At 40.0% G+C, this 20,543-nt stretch overlaps 1 protein-coding gene across 1 annotated transcript in view; it reads left to right on the top strand.

The window, feature by feature from the left end:
* Positions 1-18,836, top strand: part of PRSS12 (serine protease 12) — a 32,859-nt gene extending 14,023 nt beyond the window's left edge. The window contains exons 5-13 of the mRNA XM_066184860.1: positions 288-466; positions 665-806; positions 1,741-1,946; positions 4,879-5,020; positions 8,441-8,646; positions 9,319-9,397; positions 11,355-11,477; positions 14,360-14,640; positions 16,256-18,836. Of these exons, the coding sequence (XP_066040957.1) occupies positions 288-466; positions 665-806; positions 1,741-1,946; positions 4,879-5,020; positions 8,441-8,646; positions 9,319-9,397; positions 11,355-11,477; positions 14,360-14,640; positions 16,256-16,563 (1,666 nt within the window). The 3' untranslated portion in view covers positions 16,564-18,836. The remainder of the gene's footprint in view (positions 1-287; positions 467-664; positions 807-1,740; positions 1,947-4,878; positions 5,021-8,440; positions 8,647-9,318; positions 9,398-11,354; positions 11,478-14,359; positions 14,641-16,255) is intronic.
* Positions 18,837-20,543: the final 1,707 nt, after the last annotated feature.

Raw genomic sequence — 20,543 nt, 5'->3', positions numbered from 1 at the left:
GACACTTGTCAAGTCACTTAAGATCTCCTTGCTGTGGTTTTCACAATGGGGAACAATCACATTTATCTGCTTCATCTGGCTATTGGATTAATGTGCTTTGAGGACAACAGGTGAAGGGCACTTTAGAAACATGTATCGGATTATTTTTACTACATATAGATACTAAATGAATATTCAAATTAGAATCCTCATACCCAAGCTGTACATCTGTAATCTCTCCTAGGACAGTTAAAAGTCCAAGGCACAGCTTGCTTCCTCCTGACTGGGTGTTCCTTGCATTTGCACAGGGGTGTTGCCAAGGCGTGGAGCCAGGCTTACTTTGGAGAAGGCTCTGGCCCCGTGCTGCTGGATGAAGTGCAGTGCACGGGAAATGAACTCTCCATAGAACAGTGCCCAAAAAGCTCCTGGCGAGACCACAACTGTGGCCACAAAGAAGATGCTGGTGTTTCCTGCACGCCTCTCACAGGTACTTCAGTCATCAGTCATCACTCAGAAAAAGGTGGCACACAGGCAGAGCTCACAGCTCTGGAAAGAGAGCTTCTAAAGTTTGCAGAGGCACAAAAGCCGGACCGGATGCAGCAAAGGCAATGTTACTGATTCTGTGTTAGAACAATAATGAGATCTAAGAATCACTGATCCTTGTTTCTGTTTTCCCTTGGCACAGAGGGCGCACTGCGGCTCACAGGAGGGAAGGGCAGCCACGAGGGCCGCCTGGAGGTCTATCACACTGGCCACTGGGGCACGGTCTGTGACGATGGCTGGACCGAGCTGAACACGCAGGTGGTTTGCTGGCAGCTGGGATTTAAGTAAGAGTCCTTGATATTGGCTACCTGACTCTGTGACTTGACCACGATGACAAACAGTTAGATGAACCCTACACGGACCCCATTTTAAGAGTCTGCTTTTGAATATTAGCTGAGTGCTTTAGAGAAACTACCAAGTTAAAATCCATTAAAGACTGCTTCCCTCCGTTTCACAGAGGTATATAGGCCTTGGTTTAGGTAGAAAAACCTTCAACACGTGTGATTTAGCAGCCTTTGTTCACCAGGCTCCTTCCACTTCTCCTTTTCTGCTGAGATCCCTGCATGTGCTATAGAGAAGAACTGATTTTGATTTCTGTTTTACCTATAAAAGTTTGATTCTTCTAAATCTTTGCTTGTTGTGCAGTCATTATTAATGAAAAACATTTTCAAGGTGTAAATGCTTCTGTACTACCTCAGAAAATCCCACAGCCTAGCTCTGGAACAGTTATGTACTGAAAAGTATTTTAGAAAAATTCCATTTGTATCATACATTCACTCTTTCCTACTTTTCCTACTGACCTGTGGCTACAAAGATACACTCTCAGTAGGGGACTGTTGTCTTGCCTTCAGACTGTAACAGCTGAGGTTCAAAAAAGGATTTTGTCTCAGACTGTGACATATAAATGTGCATAGAATACTAAGAACATGCTTAAAGCCTCAGAGTCATTGAGCCAGCCATATGCTTGGTTGAAGAGCAGCCTTAATCAAAGGTATTACATTCTTAAGTTTGTACTAATGTAACAGTAATTCCTTAAAAAAACAGTTACTGAAGAGGCAGCATATGGTGCTGTCATTGAACTTAATGCTAACTGTACCTGCTTACTGGGAATACTTGAGAAATCTTTATTTCCTCAGGTATATCACTTTCCTTTCTCATACTTAAGCATCATGTGTCCTGTGATCACTGTGGACCAAAACACACCTCTGTGTTGTGCAGGTATGGGAAAAGTGCAGGTATGGAAAAAGAGAGCTACTCAGAAGAAAGCTCCGGGCCCATCTGGTTGGATGATGTGATCTGCTCTGGGAAGGAGACAAACCTCCTGCAGTGCTCCCGGAGGGAGTGGGGGAAGCACGACTGCAACCACCAGGAGGATGTCAGACTCATCTGCCACCCAGAAAACGACAGCCACAAGCGCTCACTTGGTAAGGAAGCTCTTTGCTAAAGTCACAGTATGAGTATTGTCGTGGATACAGATCCAACCAAAGTACAGGATACTTAAGGATTCTCAAAATCCTAGTATTTGTCAGATGGGTGCAAGGAAAGAACAGGAAGGGAAAAAACTTACTTTTCTCCCGAAGATCACAGGAAGTTACCAAGTTTTGTTTAGAATGTAAGCATCCAGAACATTAAGCTCAACCCAGATTTGCAAGGTAACAAAGTCACACATTCCAGAGATGCTGTTCTCTCAGTCTCCACCACATTTTGGACCCATTCAGCACTTCCTGATGGTGTACCTAATTTTACTTGGCACTTCTCAACCTCCGAGTAATGCTCCACATCAAATGCTAGAGATATACGCGAGCACTGAGGAATACAAACCAATAGTACATGCTCCTATGGCTTTGCATTCAGACAATCCAAAACAAGGGATATGGAGAAGATGGGAAGTTCAGAGATAGCAAGAAGGAAGGGTGAGAAGCATGAAACTATTTCTGTGTTACTACTGCCTATCATTTTTATGTGTCTGGGTAAATGGGCCCCACTTGCTGACCAGGACAGAATGACACTACACACCCAGATAAAAGAGTCAATTCCAATGTCAAAAGCCTACAAACTTGTATGAAAATAAAGAGAATAAAAACACTGATAAGAAATGATAGAAAAATACCAATTACACAGTGAAACTGTAGAACCAAATATAAACAAATAAATTCCAAAGATTCCTAAATCCACATGTAGACAATTAAACAATAATTCTGGCTATGAGATACGCACAGCAGAAACTAATGGGTTCCACAGCAGTTCTGAGAAAGTTTCATTTTTTCGATTTGCTACACATGTGTGTAGCTTGTCAGTATGTAGCCTTTTAGAAAATTGCTGCCAATGCCATTTACCTTACCCAAGAATATTTCAGCTGAATTTGAAATTGGTATTATATGCCTGTTTCCTGGAAATCACAGACTAAAGGTTTATCCCACAAATTACAACATGGATTTACTGCACACTGTTGCTACTTGTAACAAGATTCAGCACTTCCACATGTACTTTCTGAGTCTCTCCCTCTTTACAGGCTTATTCTATATAGCCTTCTCACCATCCAATGAATGTTTTAAGTTGCAGTACATACATCAAATCCTATTTGTTAGAAAGAATTCTCTCAAACCAAAAATAACAGGAATTCAAACCATGACTGCTGTCTTTACAGATGCAAACCATCTGTGCCGCTTTGCTCAAATTCCTATAAAATATCTCTGCTGAAGGAGTTTGGTTCAGTTATTAAGTACATCCGTATGGTAACATTCTCACATCCCCACTACCAGAATGCTGTATTAATTTTGTGCTCATAAATATATATATATATATGTTTTCTAAACCACAAGAAGATGAGACAATAAAATATTAATATTCCATGCCTCTATGCGGTTAATAGAAGTATAATTCTCACTAACCAAGAAGTTGTATTTTTCCAGAACACAGTTCAACAAGAAAATAAGACAGTTTATGTGACATTTCCTAGAAGATTTCTGATTGGAAAGTGGACAAAGTGTTGTTACCATTTACGTCCCAGCATTTGAAAAAGCATTTTTTTCCCGTAAGGATAAATTCAGTGAAAAAACAGAGAAATTAGTAGATGATAAGACTTAAGGAAACACAGATATTAAGGAACACTGAAAAGGAGATAGGACACACTACAATAATGACACTTGTTCAGTAAGATCACAATAGCATAGGTAAACAGAACGTTGGTGAAGTTATTAATTCATGTAACTCTGCAGACAGCATCAACTCCAACACAAACAATATGCTTTAAATTACATCGGAAGCAAACAGACTTGGATTTTATCTTCAAATATTTCCCTATGCATTTAATGACTTAGGCCAGATTTAGCTAGTGCTGACCACATTCATGTTTGGTATACAAAAGTTATTCTTACCCTAAACTAATCTGAATTAAATACCAAGTGCAGATACCTCAAAATACTGCTTTAAGGGTGCAGTTAAGTAATTCCTCATCCTCACATATTTAGAAAAGATTAGGAACAGGTTAGAAGAATGAGGAAGAGTCTTTTCCATTATTCTAAAAAGCAACTCTCATGAGTATATTAAAGATTATAAAGAATGCCATACAAAAAGATTTAGAAGGTGATTCTCCCTTGAACATTATGAAGAGGCCTCAGAGGAATTCGTAACTGTTTTAAGGGTATTTGCATTGCTTGCAGTCTATAGAGGAATTTTAGAGTAAGTAAGAATTAAGTATGTACTTTGCCTAATGAGTCAAAACTTAACTACAGGCCAAGTGCTGCAGAAACCATGATCAACTAAGTCTGACTAATTCACATAAGTGAAATTTCATATTATGAATGTACCTGAATAAACAATTTAAATTGCTAGAAAAAGAATCTAGAATAACATGCTGCAGAACAATGTGCATAGTGATAAAGAATAACTGAAGTTCAACACAATGCTGCACTATTTTTGCTGAGACAGTGGTTAGGAGGAGCAGCACCAACCAGTTTGAGAATGGGTTTATGGACTGAGATATAGTTAAATTCACCCGCAAAGTTTCTGTAAGGAAAACCTGTCCAGCTAGTATGGTATCTCATCGGAGGTATCTCAGGTGTTTTCTACCTTTTTGTATAGAATTGTGCTCAATTTCTGAACTATGTCAGATATTTGCATAGAATGAAGGAATCAGATGAATTCTGAAGAGTAAAGTGCAGTAGTATTTAGTATTTGTCTTGTAATTTGTACACACTGCTTCCTTTTGCCAGCCAGGAAGAATGTGACTACTTTAACTACTGATATTAGGCTCGTTGAACTTAAATATCGATTGTACTGAATATAATGAAAATAACTAAAAGTACCAATTCTTGCTTCTGTTGCTGTGAGCTGACAGCAGTCATTTATTCCCAGGTCCTCCCATCAGGCTGATGGATGGTGAGAATAAGAAGGAAGGACGTGTGGAGATTTTTATCAATGGCCAGTGGGGCACAATTTGTGATGATGGATGGTCTGATAAGGATGCAGCTGTAGTCTGCCGACAGCTTGGCTACAAGTAAGAAACCTCATTAAGCTGTTTCTCAAGTTATGTTTTCTGTATCTAAAAATCTTAAGTTTCTGCAGCCAAATACCACAAACATGTCTAGTAAGATAATGTATGTCCTTTAAAACTTTTCAGTTTGGCATTCTTTTAGAAAAACGTATCCCTACTATTTGTATGAAAAGTAGTAAGGCTATGTCTTCAAAAGGAATATTCATTAAATAGCATAACTGGGAATGGGAATGTTAGTATTCAAAAGTCAGTCTGACTGGCAATAGAAATGCAAGTTAATGCAAGTTAGTAAATGTTTTTCATTAGAAGAAGAAACATTCCAAATTATTAATCTATTAATTAAGTACAAAATTTTAGTTGTCATATTAGTTTCAATACCAGGTCAGTGTCCAGTGTCATGAGGTGTGGATATGATGACTGCAGATTCAGATTCAGGCACACCAGCTACTGAATTCCTAATTTATTTGAGTTTTTGCTTCATTTACCGATCTGGCTAAATTTGATGTAGCTTGAAGATCTGATGAAACTTTACACAAGGGATTATGGCTCCAGTCTGCATGACAGTAATTTGAATAAGCTTCATTTAATACTGGAATAGACCTGACAGAACAAACCCACCCTCTAATTAAAACCACTGCAATATATGTGTCACTTTTGAAAGAAATCACTTAATCAGGCTTACATCACTCATCAGCATTCTTCTTCTGGATACCCAACAGCAGCAAAAATATAACAACTATAGGGCAGATATATAAATAGCAATACTAATAAAACTTGAAAATTATCCAGAACACTAGTGAAATACAACAGGAAATTACTGAAATGTCTTCTCCAAGTGTATCTATAAAGAAATTTGAGCTGAAGAAATACAAATCATATTAACTGTTTGTTGTAGCTAACAATGTGAATTTTGTCCAACCAAATATCATTACATTACGTCTGAACACACAATATATGCCTTTTAAGAACCGACTGGTATTCATTTAGTAAAAGCCTGTTTAAAAGAAGTATTACACTATGGCTTCAAAATGGCAAAACTTGACTTAAAAGTCAAGATATCACTCTTACAAGTTACCTAATTTGTAAATTCTAGGACAGGTGTCAATCTATCCTAACCTACTGGATTTCCTCATTAACAATATCATGAATAATGATATACTGCACCTGCAAAGTTCAGCATTGTTCCTGTGCATGGCCCTTGGTGTGAGAGAACTGAGAGGAAAAGACATGAAGCCACTTCTCTGCAGGGACAGATCTGAGCAGGCAACAAGGTTGTTTCTCTGAGGGTCATCAGTGCATAAATAGCTGGCTTGGAAAGCAGCAATTAAGGGATGTGTTTGTTAGGGGTGCACTAAAGCCGGCTGTAAGAACACATTCCAGCATGTAACAAACACACAGATGTAACATTTGTACCTTCAGAGATCTCCCAATTATATGAAATAATTTTCTCTGTTAAGCTGCACTCCCTGCTCAAGAGCACCATGATTTTTTTACATTTGTTTCCTGACATGTTCTTCAGTGGGGGTTGGTTTGGGTTTTCTGTGGTGCTGTTCGTTGGTCGGGTCTGAACAGCTTTCATTCCCATTATCAGCAAACTGAGAGATTACTGATGCACAGTAATAGATTGCTTTCATACAAAGGTAGGAAGAAGGAGGTAGTGCCCTTATTAAGTAACTGATAAGATTTTAGAGAGACAATTCTGCACTAAACTGCAATAAATACTTCTCTGGGGAAGGATAAGAATACTGTGGTGATTCACAACAAAGTAGTTTTCAATATCCTGAGGAACTTTAGAACAATGCCCTAAAGCAGAAACGTTGTTATTTGACAGAGACACCAAAACCAGGTAAGAATTTACAAGTGCCTGTACTGTGTCACTGTGTTGTAACAGCAAACATGAACACATGAGCTGCCCACAGGTATCAGAGGGTTAGACTTACATTTTTTTTTGTGGTTATCTAATCAGAGTATCCCTCACAAAAGAAAAGCATTTGGAGCAAGAGTCACACTATTTAGGATTGACAAGTCAAATCACAGTAAACTCATTAGGCAGAGATTGGCCTATACTGGTTCCAAAGGCAGTTAAGGTTTTGGATTATCTGGCACATACCTCCCTACCATGGAAACTGAAAATGAGTAAGGACAGTTGACCTTGTGGTATTGTCTCTCTCCTAGTGTTTCATGAGCTTCTCTTTCCTGGCTTTTTACAATTTCTGCATTCTAACCAGTATTCCCTACTTGGAAATCCTGCCCACCTACACTACAGTACATAGTAAAAAAAAATCCACACAGGCAAAGCTATCCAAGGGAGGAAGCTCCTGTCTTACTTTTGTGTTTCATTTATATGGATGTGGCAATTGAGAACTGCTTCAGTTTCAACCAGCCACACTTCTACAGTGACAAAGCTTGGAAAATGGTTTGACAAATCAGGATCCTCCCCAGCAGACCAAACCCACTCAAGAAGGGATGTAAACTCTTCATGCCATTCTCACCTACCTTCCCCAACACTGCAGGTATTAAAGAGGCACAGAAAGAGTTGTAAAGGGAAAGAAATACTTTCTTGCCTAAGACATTTTCATAGTCAAATTCTCGTTCTCTGCTCCAGCATTTCATCACATCAACAGTTCCGGTTCTGTATGCATAGAACCAGTACTTTACAATATACAATTATAAAATAACCTTTAAAATGGAAACCTGTATTTTTGCTGTCTGGAATTCCATATATCCTTATCCCAGTAAAATGTCAGTAAGTTGCTCTTAACCGATAGGCAAACTTGTAGTTCAGGCACACTTAGAGGTGTCTGAGGCTTCCTGCCCCATTTCTCTGTATAGGCAGTGGGGCGGTCTCTCACTCATAATTCTTTCTGACTCTTAAACCATATACGACAAAACATCTATTTATAAATTAAGATTACCGTAACTAAATCACAGTAACAATCTATCACAGGAGTTGCCAAATGAGATGCTTAAATGCTACACAAGCACCAAGTACTGGGTTCCTCCCAAGAACAGGGGGGTGCAGACACTGAACTGGTCTCCAGTCTCTAAACATGACATGTTTAGAGCTCAAATATGAGGTGCCCTGTGAAAAATGGCATGATAACAAGACAGTTTAATAATTACCAACAACTGATAAATCTGTACATCATAGCTCCTACTGTACCACAAGTATACTGTATTTAACTGGCCCATCTTTCTGAGGGAATCAGACCTGAACAAATTATTTTTAGCTTTCACAGATGCTGACTTTATACAAGGATTAAAGAGATTATGAAAAAGCAGCTTTCACATGTTTTGTTTTATGACAAAATGTAATGTCTTTGACTACTCACTTTGAGTAAAATTTAAGTAAAAATGTAGACTACTGCCTAAAAATGTTTAATAAAAAAATTTGCCTTTTTTTTTTTTTTTTTTTTTTTGCAGAGGTCCAGCTAGAGCAAGGACAATGGCCTATTTCGGTGAGGGCAAAGGCCCGATCCATGTGGATAACTTGAAGTGTACAGGAACTGAGAGATCCTTGGCAGACTGCATTAAGCAGGACATCGGGACGCACAACTGCCGGCACAGCGAGGACGCGGGGGTCATCTGCGACCACCCGGGCAAGAAAGTCCCTGGAAACAGCAATAAAGGTGAGGCCCTGTCCTGAGGGGCACACTGACAGGTCCAGCTGAGCAACTGTCAGGGTAGGAACGGGCAGACTTAACAATCCCCCCTCATGGAGGAAACAGTTTAGAACAAAAGGGGTGGGAATCCTCTCTGCTTGCACTGTGTGAGCTTATTCTTTGCGGCTGCACAAAGGAAGCACCAAGACTGCTCAATCGATACAGGGTATCTGTCGCCATGGTTTACAGCAGCCACGTTCATTAAGCTGCTTGAGGGATGTGATGCAAAAACCTTAACAGCTCCTTTCAGCTTTTCAAGGTCTAGGTTATCCTCAGATAAGGACTGAGTCTTGTGTGGTTGGCCAAGGTCTGCTTCCACTTACAGGAAGTAAGGGAGAGCCCTGTACAGTCCTGCATGTGAGAAGCAAATATGTAAATGACTCTGATCACAGTCAAAAGAACTCAGCTACAAAGGGTTTCTAAGTCTTGAAAGAATTCAATGTATTTTCCTCAGTCAAGAGACCTCAGCTATAAAGAATTTCTAAGACTACTTTCCCCAATCAAAATTTGCCTGATAAAAACTACCATGAAACACAGAATAACTTCAACCTTTAGATTTTTTTAAAGTTAACTCTCATTGACTATTGGCTACTTCTCATGTTGAGTTTAATGCTCTCTGCATCTCCCTTTCTGGTTTAGATTCTCTTGCTTCTGTTTGTGGGCTGAGGTTACTCCATCGTCGACAAAAGCGAATAATTGGTGGGAAAAATTCTTTACGGTAAATAATTGGTAAAGACAAATAATTTTGAATATAAATCTTCTAAGACATGTATTTGCCATAAGTGGTTTGCCAAATTGACAATTTTATTGTAGGTTTGTTGTTTGTTTTTCTTTTGAGTTGTCATGATGTAGGGAGTAGAAATACACCCAAAACAAATTTGGCAGGAAATTAAAAAGTATTAATTAATAAGAACTTGCATTAGTTGAAAATCTGTAGATGCTGGTGGGTAAAGTCCTTGAATGGGTTAAATTTTTAACTTACAAAATAGCTATTTTACTTTTATCAGAGGATATCTTGGTATAAGGATGTGAGCTATAAAAACAGAGCTATGAATGTAATACAAGGTTTTAAATGCCACCTACACCAAAAAAAAAAAAAAAAAAAAAAAAAAAAAAAAAAAAAAAAAAAGCCTGGGTATGATTCACTGCCTAAGACAAAATAAGCCTTGATGATGACACAGCTAAAAACCCAGGAGGAACTGACTTTACTTTTTTAACAGTTGTGACTAAACACAGAAAATAGATATTCCCACAATCTTACAAAAGGCATTGTAAAAAATACACTAACAGCATTGTTACATGTCACTGTGTAAACTATTTCAAAGTACATGCCCAGCACTAATCAATCATTTCAAAGAAGACACTGCCCAAGTGGGGGAGATTCAAAAAACAGTAACAAGAGGGAGCCCAGTGTTGGGATATATTTTAACACAGGCAGATAAAGTAGGATGACTTACCTTAGTAAAGAGACAAATGAGATAACAGATAATGCATTGCACAGGAAGAGACTGAGAATTCTTGTCTCAGAATATGTGTTCTAAGGACACTTGCTGAAATGCAATGGTGACAAATAATGTATTGCACAATCCAGTCAGAGCAAGGAAGCCGGTCTTATCATAAATCAGTATTGGGATGTTAGATGAAGCAAAAAGGTGAGAAAAATCCAACAGTGCACACAGAAATGCTTCAAAATCAAGAAAGGGAGCATATGCATGTATCAGAAAAGAACTCAATGTCACAAGAAGTCATTGAGACAAAGAACTTGAGGAAGTTTGAAAAGAACAGGATACTTACATATGTACCAGCAAATCCAAAGCTGTCCGAATTACCTCATTTTAGAAAAAGATATTAAATCCTATCTTCCAAAACCAAGAACTGTCTATAAATTGTTTTATTCTTTATGGAAAGTAAATTCCTCCACCTTACTTTAAAACATTTGGCACTGGTAACTCTGAGATGCTGGACTAGATGGCCCTTGGCATCTCTTGTTATCCAGCACACCCAGTCAAGTTGATGCTACTCAGAAAACACTCCGACTACCTGTTGCTTATTCTTAGACGCTGCCATTGCTTACATGTACATCTCTTTCCCTTCTCTGACTCCAAATGTATTAAACCAGCAAAAAAGAATCCATCCTGTATTCATAGGTAGGCAAATATGGCCAGATCTACTATAAAAAAGAGATAATCACAGCCTGAAAAAAGGTGCTCCTCTATACTTGAGACGTCTACAGTTGCTTTATACCTCTTGTTCTGCCAGCGTCCTTTCTCATGAAGACAGGGATGGATGCTGGGTTCAGCTTTTCAAGAAATTCCCCTTTCCCCTCTCCAGTTGACAGGAAATTTCTGGTTTGTTGACTTGGATAGTATTTGGTGAGGAACCCACAGAATGTATTTTTGGCCCAATGAATGCAATCTGAGAAGAGAAAATTCAAATAGCTGACTGTGGGAGGAAGCACTTAAGAGTGCTGGATGCCCAAATGCTCTGTAAAGTAATGTGGGCCATTGTTAAATGGAATTCTGAATGTTGCCAGGATATAAAAAATTCACCCCCTTTAATAAACAGCACATTTTGTAAGTAAGCTGTGTCAGTTAAAGCCAGCCAGCAGGATGCACGCTGCAGGTAACCCCAGTTCCCCACTGCTGTACCCTGACCCCTGTGTGTCACTCCTGCAGGGGCGGCTGGCCGTGGCAGGTGGCACTGCGGCTGAAATCCTCTCATGGTGACGGCAGACTCCTGTGTGGTGCTACTCTCATCAGCAGCTGCTGGGTCCTCACTGCTGCACACTGCTTTAAAAGGTGGGTCTCCAACAGTGCACCATGGTTTGAAGTGTTTTGTTCTTCTGGGCATATGCAAAATTGTTACAGTTCAAGCCCATGGAAAACTGTTCCAAGAGCTGGCCTTTGGTTTTAAAAAACCCTAGCACTCAACCTCCTTTCCCTCAAACAAACAAAACATTCCAATGCACTGAAATTATTTGGGTGTTACCATTCATTTATCATGTAATCATGTGATTTATATTCACAACTTCAGCATTTTCATGAAAAAATATAGACAACACTTCCGACATTTTAACTTTCCATTCCAACAAAAAAATGCAGCTTATGGCTTTTAGGTTATAGCGAAGACAACTGAGCAGACACCAAACATAGGGACTGTAATATTTCAGATTAAATTTGGTAACAACAGATCTTGGCAGTAATAGACATTTTTACGGTATCACAGCAGTGACTAAATGCAGGACTTCACTGCTGATGAAGTATAAAAGCATCAACTTGCACAATAAGGAAGCTAACCTTGTGATCAGTGATTATTTCATTGGAATGGCCTGGGAAAAAAGCATAGAGGAGCACTACAATTTTGAGGTTATTTGCTAGAATTTGCTCAAGTGAGCTGCAATTGTTTCAAATTGATTTTGAGCCTTTCCTTTTGCTCACTAGTAACTAAAATGAAGAGTCAGATACACTTTTACTCAAATGCAGAGTATATTACCTTTGCTGAGCACCAGATGCACATCTTTTCTTGTTTCCTGAAATCAGGAAGGACTTCCCTTGGTAATATTCCATGCTGAAACAGTCGAAGTTAGTAAAATTTCCTGCTATTTCAACTGACACCCCACATGCTTCTGCAGAACTATGGAAGCTCTTTAGTTGCTTTTATCAAAATTCATAGAGAATGACTTCCTATTTCTCTGTTCATTATCTCTGTGGTGATTACCAAGGATGCTGCCTGAGGGTCTTGAGAAAGCCTTTGATTACAGGCTTCAAAACTGAATGTGGTGCCAAGGAGTGCCAATTTTGGATACCCTACTGAGCAGCCACAGGATGGGGCAGCAGCATGGCTGGTGCAAAGTACACTGTGGTTCTTCCAGACTGGTGCAGCCATTCCAGGGGTGTCACAGGCCACCCTGAAACTGTTACCCATGGTCTCAGGGACCTAAGTATTGTTTTGTCCCAGAAGCTGTGTTTAAACTGCAATTAGACCTAAGCATGCAGCTCTGACAGCCCATGGATGCACTACTGTTCACTGTAAATGAGGGACGCCTTTAGCTCTAAGCTGGCTTTGGACAGGCTGGGCTGAGCTTCCAAATGATCTCAGAGTGATTTTCAGGGATAGATTTCCAAGAGCTATCTATAGATCAAGTGCCTTCTTCACATATTTTCCACAGATGGGCAAGAGAAAGGCCAGTATGCCATTTCTCATATCCTGGAAATTGGAACACTGCTTAAGTAACCAAAGTGGGCTCATCTGTACTAGGGATAAAAATTAAGCATAACTTTATGCATGATGATTAGAATTGTTCACCAGTACTACAGTGGAATTACTGGTTTCTATACTTTTGCAGATACATAATTTAAGATAAAATGTTTAAAGCTATTTTTTGTTTTATAACCCACCCTTGTCTTGAGCTATTCCGATCGCTACAGGAAAATTGGAAGGTCTATACATTTAAAAAAATAACTGGATAATTAGAAACATGAGGCAAACATTAGAAACATAGGAAAAACCCTTCCATGTATCCTATATAGAAGGTCATCTTTGGATGAAGGGGTGTTTGTTCACAGCCTGCAGCTCTCTCTCCATAGAGCCTAGAAGTCAAATTTTGCTCACGGAAGACCTGAGGGATTAGACCAAGAAAGCTTTACAGACAACTGGGAAATGCAGCCCACAACTAGAAGGAATATCCAGTGGTACAGCTATATACTGTACAGAAAACTGTAATGTTCCTGCTTTGTCTGCCGCTCCTCAAGCCGGCTTTAGCAGGCTGCGGAGACCAGAACATTGCTGGATGGTATAAAAAGAAGAGGCATAGGTTAAAAGGTGATGGGACACTGTAGGTAGTATTTTCTGCAAGCATATTAGAAATGCCCTGTTGAAGGCTATTAAGGAAAGGGAGAAATAAAAGGAAAAAGATTTCTGTTAGCTTAACCATATTAAAATGAATACATGTACCCAACAGTACTCCCTTGTTTGCATTTTGCCGGGGAAGGGCTGTGTGTCCTGTAATACAAAAATCTTCAAAGGCATGCACAGAAAATTGTTATTTCAGCTACAGTAGTCATCTCTAATGCATTTACCATTTAGTCCACGATGTGAAAGAAACTGGGATTGTATCAGATTCAAAACAAGCCTAAGATTTACAGGCCTCTAGTCAGTTTGAAGCAGGTGCTTGTGATGCACAAATGCTTTGTCATCCTTACTCTAACTTCAGTTGATGTAGGAGGTTTTTATTAAGTTACAGAAGCCTCTCAAGTTCCTCAACAAACCTACAAAGCAGGCTTGAACACTGTTTTCATTCCAGTAATTATTTGGAGCATAGCAATGATGTCAGTACTCAAGTTGTCATTGCCATTACTGACACTTTGTGTTACCCTTACTAAGTACATTTACAATGCACACCTTGTACACTTCAAGTGCCAGTCATGGCAGATGGCCATAAGAAAATTGCCTGTGAAAATGTTCAAGAACAACATGGCACAATCTGAACCCTCAGAAGAAGGTTTTTATATGCTTTAGGACGCTGAAATGCCAGTGTAAACATTTGAGAAAGCATTTCTGCTCTTTAAGAAAGTCTTTTGGTAACATTAGTGATGTGAGCAGTAAACAAGGCGATGAACTCTGCAGGCTCAGGATGTGACTTTGCCTGAGCCAGCCCTATTTGTTTTCACCTCCATCTCAGGTATGGCAACAACACTCGCAACTACGTGGTGCGGGTTGGAGACTATCACACGCTGGTGCTGGAGGAATACGAGGAGGAAATCGGAGTCCAGGAGATTGTGGTGCACAAGGAGTACAGGCCTGACAGCAGCGACTACGACATCGCCTTGGTGAGGCTGCAGGGGCCTGAGGAACAGTGCGCGAGGTTCAGCACCCACGTCCTGCCTGCCTGCTTGCCACTGAGGAGGGAGCGGCCACAGAAAACTGCTCCCAACTGCTTCATCACCGGATGGGGTGACACAGGTAACATCATTTCTCTGCACCAATCTGGTTATCTGAGGCTGCTTAAAAAAACCCTCAAATAATGAAAATAAGAACATGCTTAAAATGAAAGCATTTTACTCTTTTTTAACATAGGGGAGTATTTTCTCTCCTGATCCTTAAGCAGGAATGGCAATATTTTGTTTACTGAATATAGTTTGTATTTTGGAAGGCAGTGATTAACCATGTCACTGTAAATCATGGACCCTGTCAGTAAAGCGGCCTCATTAAGACTGACAAGAAGGAATAAAAAGCTTATTTGTTGCCAGGCACATCCTGCAGAGCAGCTTATCACCCCCTGCCTCAGTACATAACTAACAGCTCTAACACATTTAAGGTTTCAAAGGTAAGGACCATGAATATTTTAATTTTAGAAAGGTTATTTAAATTACAGTACTTCAATAGAAAAATGGATGGAAAATATGCACATAATAGAAATTCAAATAACATTTTAGTGTTCCCTGTTACCACTGACATTTTCAACCAGCTTTGATTTAAATAACAGAGTATCTTGCCAAAATTTACAAGAGCTTCAATGCAACCTGCACTCCAGGCTTCTACTTGCTTTTTTCGGTCAGTACAAGATTCCTCCTCTTCAAAAGTCTTTGTCCTTTAAACGTTTCACAAATTAATAACCATGTTTTACTTTTATGTTTTTGTGGTGCTGAATACAGTGCAAGACAGCAACCACAGTTGAGCCTTTGTTCCAGTGACTCACTCACACTGGCAAGGAGACAAGGCACGGCCAAGTATCTGCCCCTCCTCTTTACATGCACTCATCTGTGTGCACTGATGTCGGGGTCACTGTACTGCAATAAACGAGAGAGATGTGTAGAGTGGGTTTTTTGCTAAAAACAATTGTTAATTCATTGCCTAGCTCTGTCTAGCCATTTTACATAATTCACTGAAAGTCCTGCAATACTGTTAACTTAGGACATCTATTTCAGGAAACATAAACCACTGCAGTAATTGGCTTCAATTTATGGTAAGAAATGACAGCATTTCAGTACCTCAGCTGACATTTCACACTTACTATATGAATCATAATTACTTCACAAGTTATAAGATTTTACTTAAAAAAAGGCAAAACCAACACTGGCTTTTATTTCCCATGTTTCCAACTGAAAGAGGTGCAAGCTATGGAAGAAAAGTAGAAAGATCCATTTGAATCCTCTACTTGGAAGCTGTTCAGGCTGAGCTACACTAGATTTGAATTGGTGACATAGAAATGAAGTGTTTCTATGTCTTCACTCTCAGCTGCTCAAGACTCCCAAAAATCGCTTTCTCATAGAGGTATTGAAGTGTACGTTTTTCTGTAGAAGACACAAAGTGCTCAGAATAAACCAAACTCCAGCCTTGGAAAGATCCAGAGAACACATGCAGAAAAGCTACTTTTTTAAAAAAAAGCATCTACATTTTACAGTATCTACAGAATCTTAGTATTATATTTGATGCCGAGATTTTTTCAATAGTGCTGCTTCCAGTAGTTTTATAAGACAAAGCAGTGTGAAGACCTGAGGGCAAAAATTGGATTAAATCACATCTGTTTCCAAGACTGACCATTGTAATGACACAATAACTTGGATCTCCTGTTTAGGACGGGCTTATTCAAGAACATTACAACAGGCTGCCATCCCCTTACTTCCCAAGAGGGTGTGTGAAGAGCGCTACAGAAGGAGATTCACAGGAAGAATGCTCTGTGCTGGAAACGTGCAGGAACAGAAACGTGTTGACAGCTGTCAAGGAGACAGCGGTGGACCACTGATGTGTGAACGCCCAGGGGAAAGCTGGGTCGTGTACGGTGTGACCTCCTGGGGCTACGGCTGTGGGGTCAAAGATTCCCCAGGTGTCTACACAAAAGTATCATCTTTCGTACCCTGGATTAAAAGTGTGACCAAGCTATGAACGTCCATAATGAAAACCAAATTTTGAGGGAGGACAACTTGAACAGCACATGCAGTGCACAGGTGGGGCCCACAGTGGGTGGAAACAGACATTTTCCTGATCTGTGTGTTATTGTTTTTATTAAATCCAAGCTGTATACACACAACCCTTCCAGTTAGGGATACTGTCCTCCCTGTTCCGGAAGTTTAAATATTGCATGAACAAGTTACCATGTATCTAAGGGGAAAAGTGACAGCCAGCAAGAGTAATACTGGAGCAGGACAGCTGGAGACTTTGCCCACAAGACTGTAGCTCCAAGCAATTTGTGCTCCAAGCTTCTCTACAATTACAGATCTCAACTAATCTTCAGTCTAGTTTATTTAGTCTATTATTCCTATGATTTTACACTCAGTCCCCTAAATCTGACTCATGTTTCCGTAGCTTGTGAGACCATTAGTAGCCCGATTCTTGCTAAGTAATTCTGAGTATGTATTAAATGCAGGAAGGAAAATGATGGTCAATAATCACATCCCCAGCCAGTCTGCTAAATGTCCTCACAGGTTAGTGTGCCTAAAGTACATTCCCAAGTAAAACAGCCAGTACACTGACAGTTTCCCCACAAACATTCTGCACAGCTGCAAGAGCAACCACTTATTTACCTAAGTAGAATTTGTCACATTTCTGAAATTCGCAATTTTGAGTATATACAGCATTTTGGAGAGGATTCACTTTTTCTATTTACCACTAGCTGTCAGTACTGTGTCAGACTAACAAACATCCCTATCCTTTCATCGCTGGGCTTTCCTCAAGAACTGCAAAGAACCTTGGCCAATCCTACCAGACAGTTATACATACAATGGACTTGTTAAGCCAAAACTTGTCTGAAAAGGTCTTTAAAGTCCTAAACGATGTTTTCTATAAAGTAATGTTTAGACAACTCTCTCCTGCTTAGTTGTAACACTGGTTCAGACTGATCTCACAGGAAGGCTTAGTTTTCAGTGACTTCTAAAGCACTGACACATCTTGATTTCGTTTAATTCCTTTTCCAAATACCAAGTTCTGCATCTATGAAATCCCTAACAACTCTTTATAAAAATGCACTGATAACCAACTCACTGTCCTTTGAGGAAGGGCCACCACACTAAACCTAGAGCACAGGAGGTAACCACCCCAGTGCAGTGCTGAAAGGCATCAGTCTGGAAATCACCCGGGAACTGACTCAGTGGGGAGGGAGCCACGACAGCCCAGCACAATCCCTGTCATTGGCCATGCTGAGTCCAAGTGAGCTCTACATAGCACATTAACAACCATGCTCAGAAAAGCACAACTGAAAACTGTGGGCCGTCAAACACTCCAGTGCGACAAGTGTGGCAGATGAGCGTCACCACATAGTGATTGTGCAAACTGTGACTACCAGTGATTGTTTCCATTTCCTATTCCCCAAACTGGCTATGACTGTGTTGTGTGGTGTTTTGTGAAAAAGTGGAGTGCTTGCATTCATGCTCTAAGTGGGCAACCATTCATTTTTGTATGGCTGTGTGTCTCTCTGGTGTTACAACGGATATCCAAGACAACTCAGTTGCATACGATAAGGCAATGATATTGCAGAAGCCCATGTGATTGAACATTTGGCCCTTCGTATCTCTGACCTCAAATTTAAGTTTTCAAGGGTCAGGACTAATTATTGTAACTGGTGCTAAACTAGTACATGAGGTGCTTTAATATATTTTAGTTCTCTGTAATTCCACACTATTTGAAATAGTGTGAAATATTTTAAGACATCATAAATCACTGTACTGTCACCACCTACTGTTAGACCAATGCAAAAACACTGTGCTAGTGAACTTAGAAACCATTACATTTTTACTTGTATATAGCCCTTACTTACAGGGGAAGTCCGTCTGTCAAAATATATCTGCATGCAACATCCCAGCTTTGCTGTACAAGACCCACTGAGATTTGTGAAGTAGGCTACATAGTGCAATATATGCGTTGTATACAGGAAAAATAATCATCTTTTAATAGCTGTGCCACAGAAACAGGGTACTTTGAGGGGGAGGGGGAACTAAGCTTGCATACTAAGTGTAGTAAACGTTTAGATTTAGTATAGTACTTTGTTATTTTTGCTCTTTTAATAGAATGCTTTGTTAGATTTTAAAATGTTGCACTACTGTTTCCATGCTGAGCATGCCTTTTCAGTTTTTAACATAAAATGAAATTGTCTCCATCTTATGCCATTCTCATTTTTGTTTGGTGAACCTGATGGTGTACATGTATACAATAAAAACTGCCACACTGACTACAATTTCTGTAGGTTAATTAACACTGCAGATGTACAAGCAGCTGCTGCAGAACGTCAGCTGAGTAAACCTCATGTGGGCTTCACCTGAGAAAGGGAGCTTGTGAAAGCATCTTCTTTAAAGCGTGTAAGTTTAGGGCTATTTTCTCTGAGAGAAGTTTGTCTCATTCCCAGTGCTCTAACTCAGACCAGTTAGTTTAAGTTCATCCTACACTTGTAGAGCTGTTTAATAACCATGTTAATGGTGGCACAAACCAAGGAAACACTTGGCACTTGTTACAAGATGGGATGACCTTCCTAATGAAATGTCATCTCTCCAGGTTTCCCAGCACCATGAACTTCCATAGTTAGATGCAGCCCTCCTGAACTTCCCCAAGTTTTTATTTGCCAGAGAATAGCAAACAGAAACACCACTGCAACTGACACACAAAGCCTCCTTATCTCAACCCTAAAACAACTTCCCAAAAGGGCCAGTCTACCTGGCATTTAACCATCCAGGATAAACAAGTAACTCCCCCTGTAGAACAAATGTGGTAATTTCTAGAAGTGCTGAGGTTACTACAGAGGTCCAGTGCTTTTGGAGAAAAGGGAACTCACAGTATTACACTCCTGATTGTTGGCTACCAGGCTTGGCAGCCACCACCTCGGAATGCAGAGCAGTAAGCCATCCAACAGGGCTGTTGTAAGAGGAGAGTAATCACACACCACCAGTTCAACAGGTGTGCTATCACTCGTTACAGCACCACACAAGAAAACACATTCACTTCAACTGTACTTCCTCTTGGGCAGAAAAGTATATGCTTAAAAAAAATTTTCAAGTTTCCTATGACATCTCCCTAATCTCCCCACCAAACACAACCACCGGAAGTCATTTCCTCAGATCTAGTCCATGCTGTAATTAGAGCCCACAGTTCTGCTCCATTCCCTTCAAGCAGGAATCTTGACCTCAGCTGCCAACACACAGCAGCAATTACACCACATGCTGATTATCTCAGTTCTGGCTTCAGAGATTTCATTTCCCAGTCCTTTCGCACCCTCCCTTTCCCTCTAACTTTTCCGTTTCCAACTATTTGCAAAAAAAAAACAACCCCAAAACAAAACCCCCAAAATCTGAAAAATATTCTTTAAGAGATAGTGCCAGCACAGCTGATAGTCACTAAGACAATACATTTAAGTAAAATATCCTGAGTATGCAGTGATTCACCATCCTAAAATGGATCTCCATTATTTTCTCAAGTTTGGCTCCCTCAGCAATTACAACAATCAACTGTATTTGAAGTTGTCATTTCTGCCCTGCAGCACTTACCTCTGATTCAATCCACACCACTTCTGGAGTGGCTCCCATACAATGCATCAGCCACCCAAACCCACAGGTTCTGCCCAAAAGGTGTGTCCCCAGAACAGGCAGATTTGGCATGTGTAAGTAATCCTGACAAACACGTGTAGGTCTCGTCTTAGTTACCAGCACTTTTTCAAGAAAGAAACCACACCTGCAGCCAGTCATGTCTCTTTATTGACTTACACATTCGAATGCTTTACATTCACACAGACACCAAAGTTACAGCCGTAGTTTCCACATCCATTTTCCAGACTTCAAAAACTTACCTGCAGCTTGTGCAGCACAGGAACATTCATTGCCACAACCTTTCTAACACACTCTGAGAGCAGAGGAGCCATCCCTAAAGGTGCAGTACAGCCACTC

Source organism: Chamaea fasciata, unplaced genomic scaffold (assembly GCF_029207755.1).
Source record: "Chamaea fasciata isolate MVZ Bird 193981 ecotype frontalis unplaced genomic scaffold, bChaFas1.0.hap1 SCAF_6, whole genome shotgun sequence".
In the NCBI taxonomy this organism is placed as follows: domain Eukaryota; kingdom Metazoa; phylum Chordata; class Aves; order Passeriformes; family Sylviidae; genus Chamaea; species Chamaea fasciata.
This window is presented reverse-complemented; position numbering and strand designations above follow the sequence as displayed.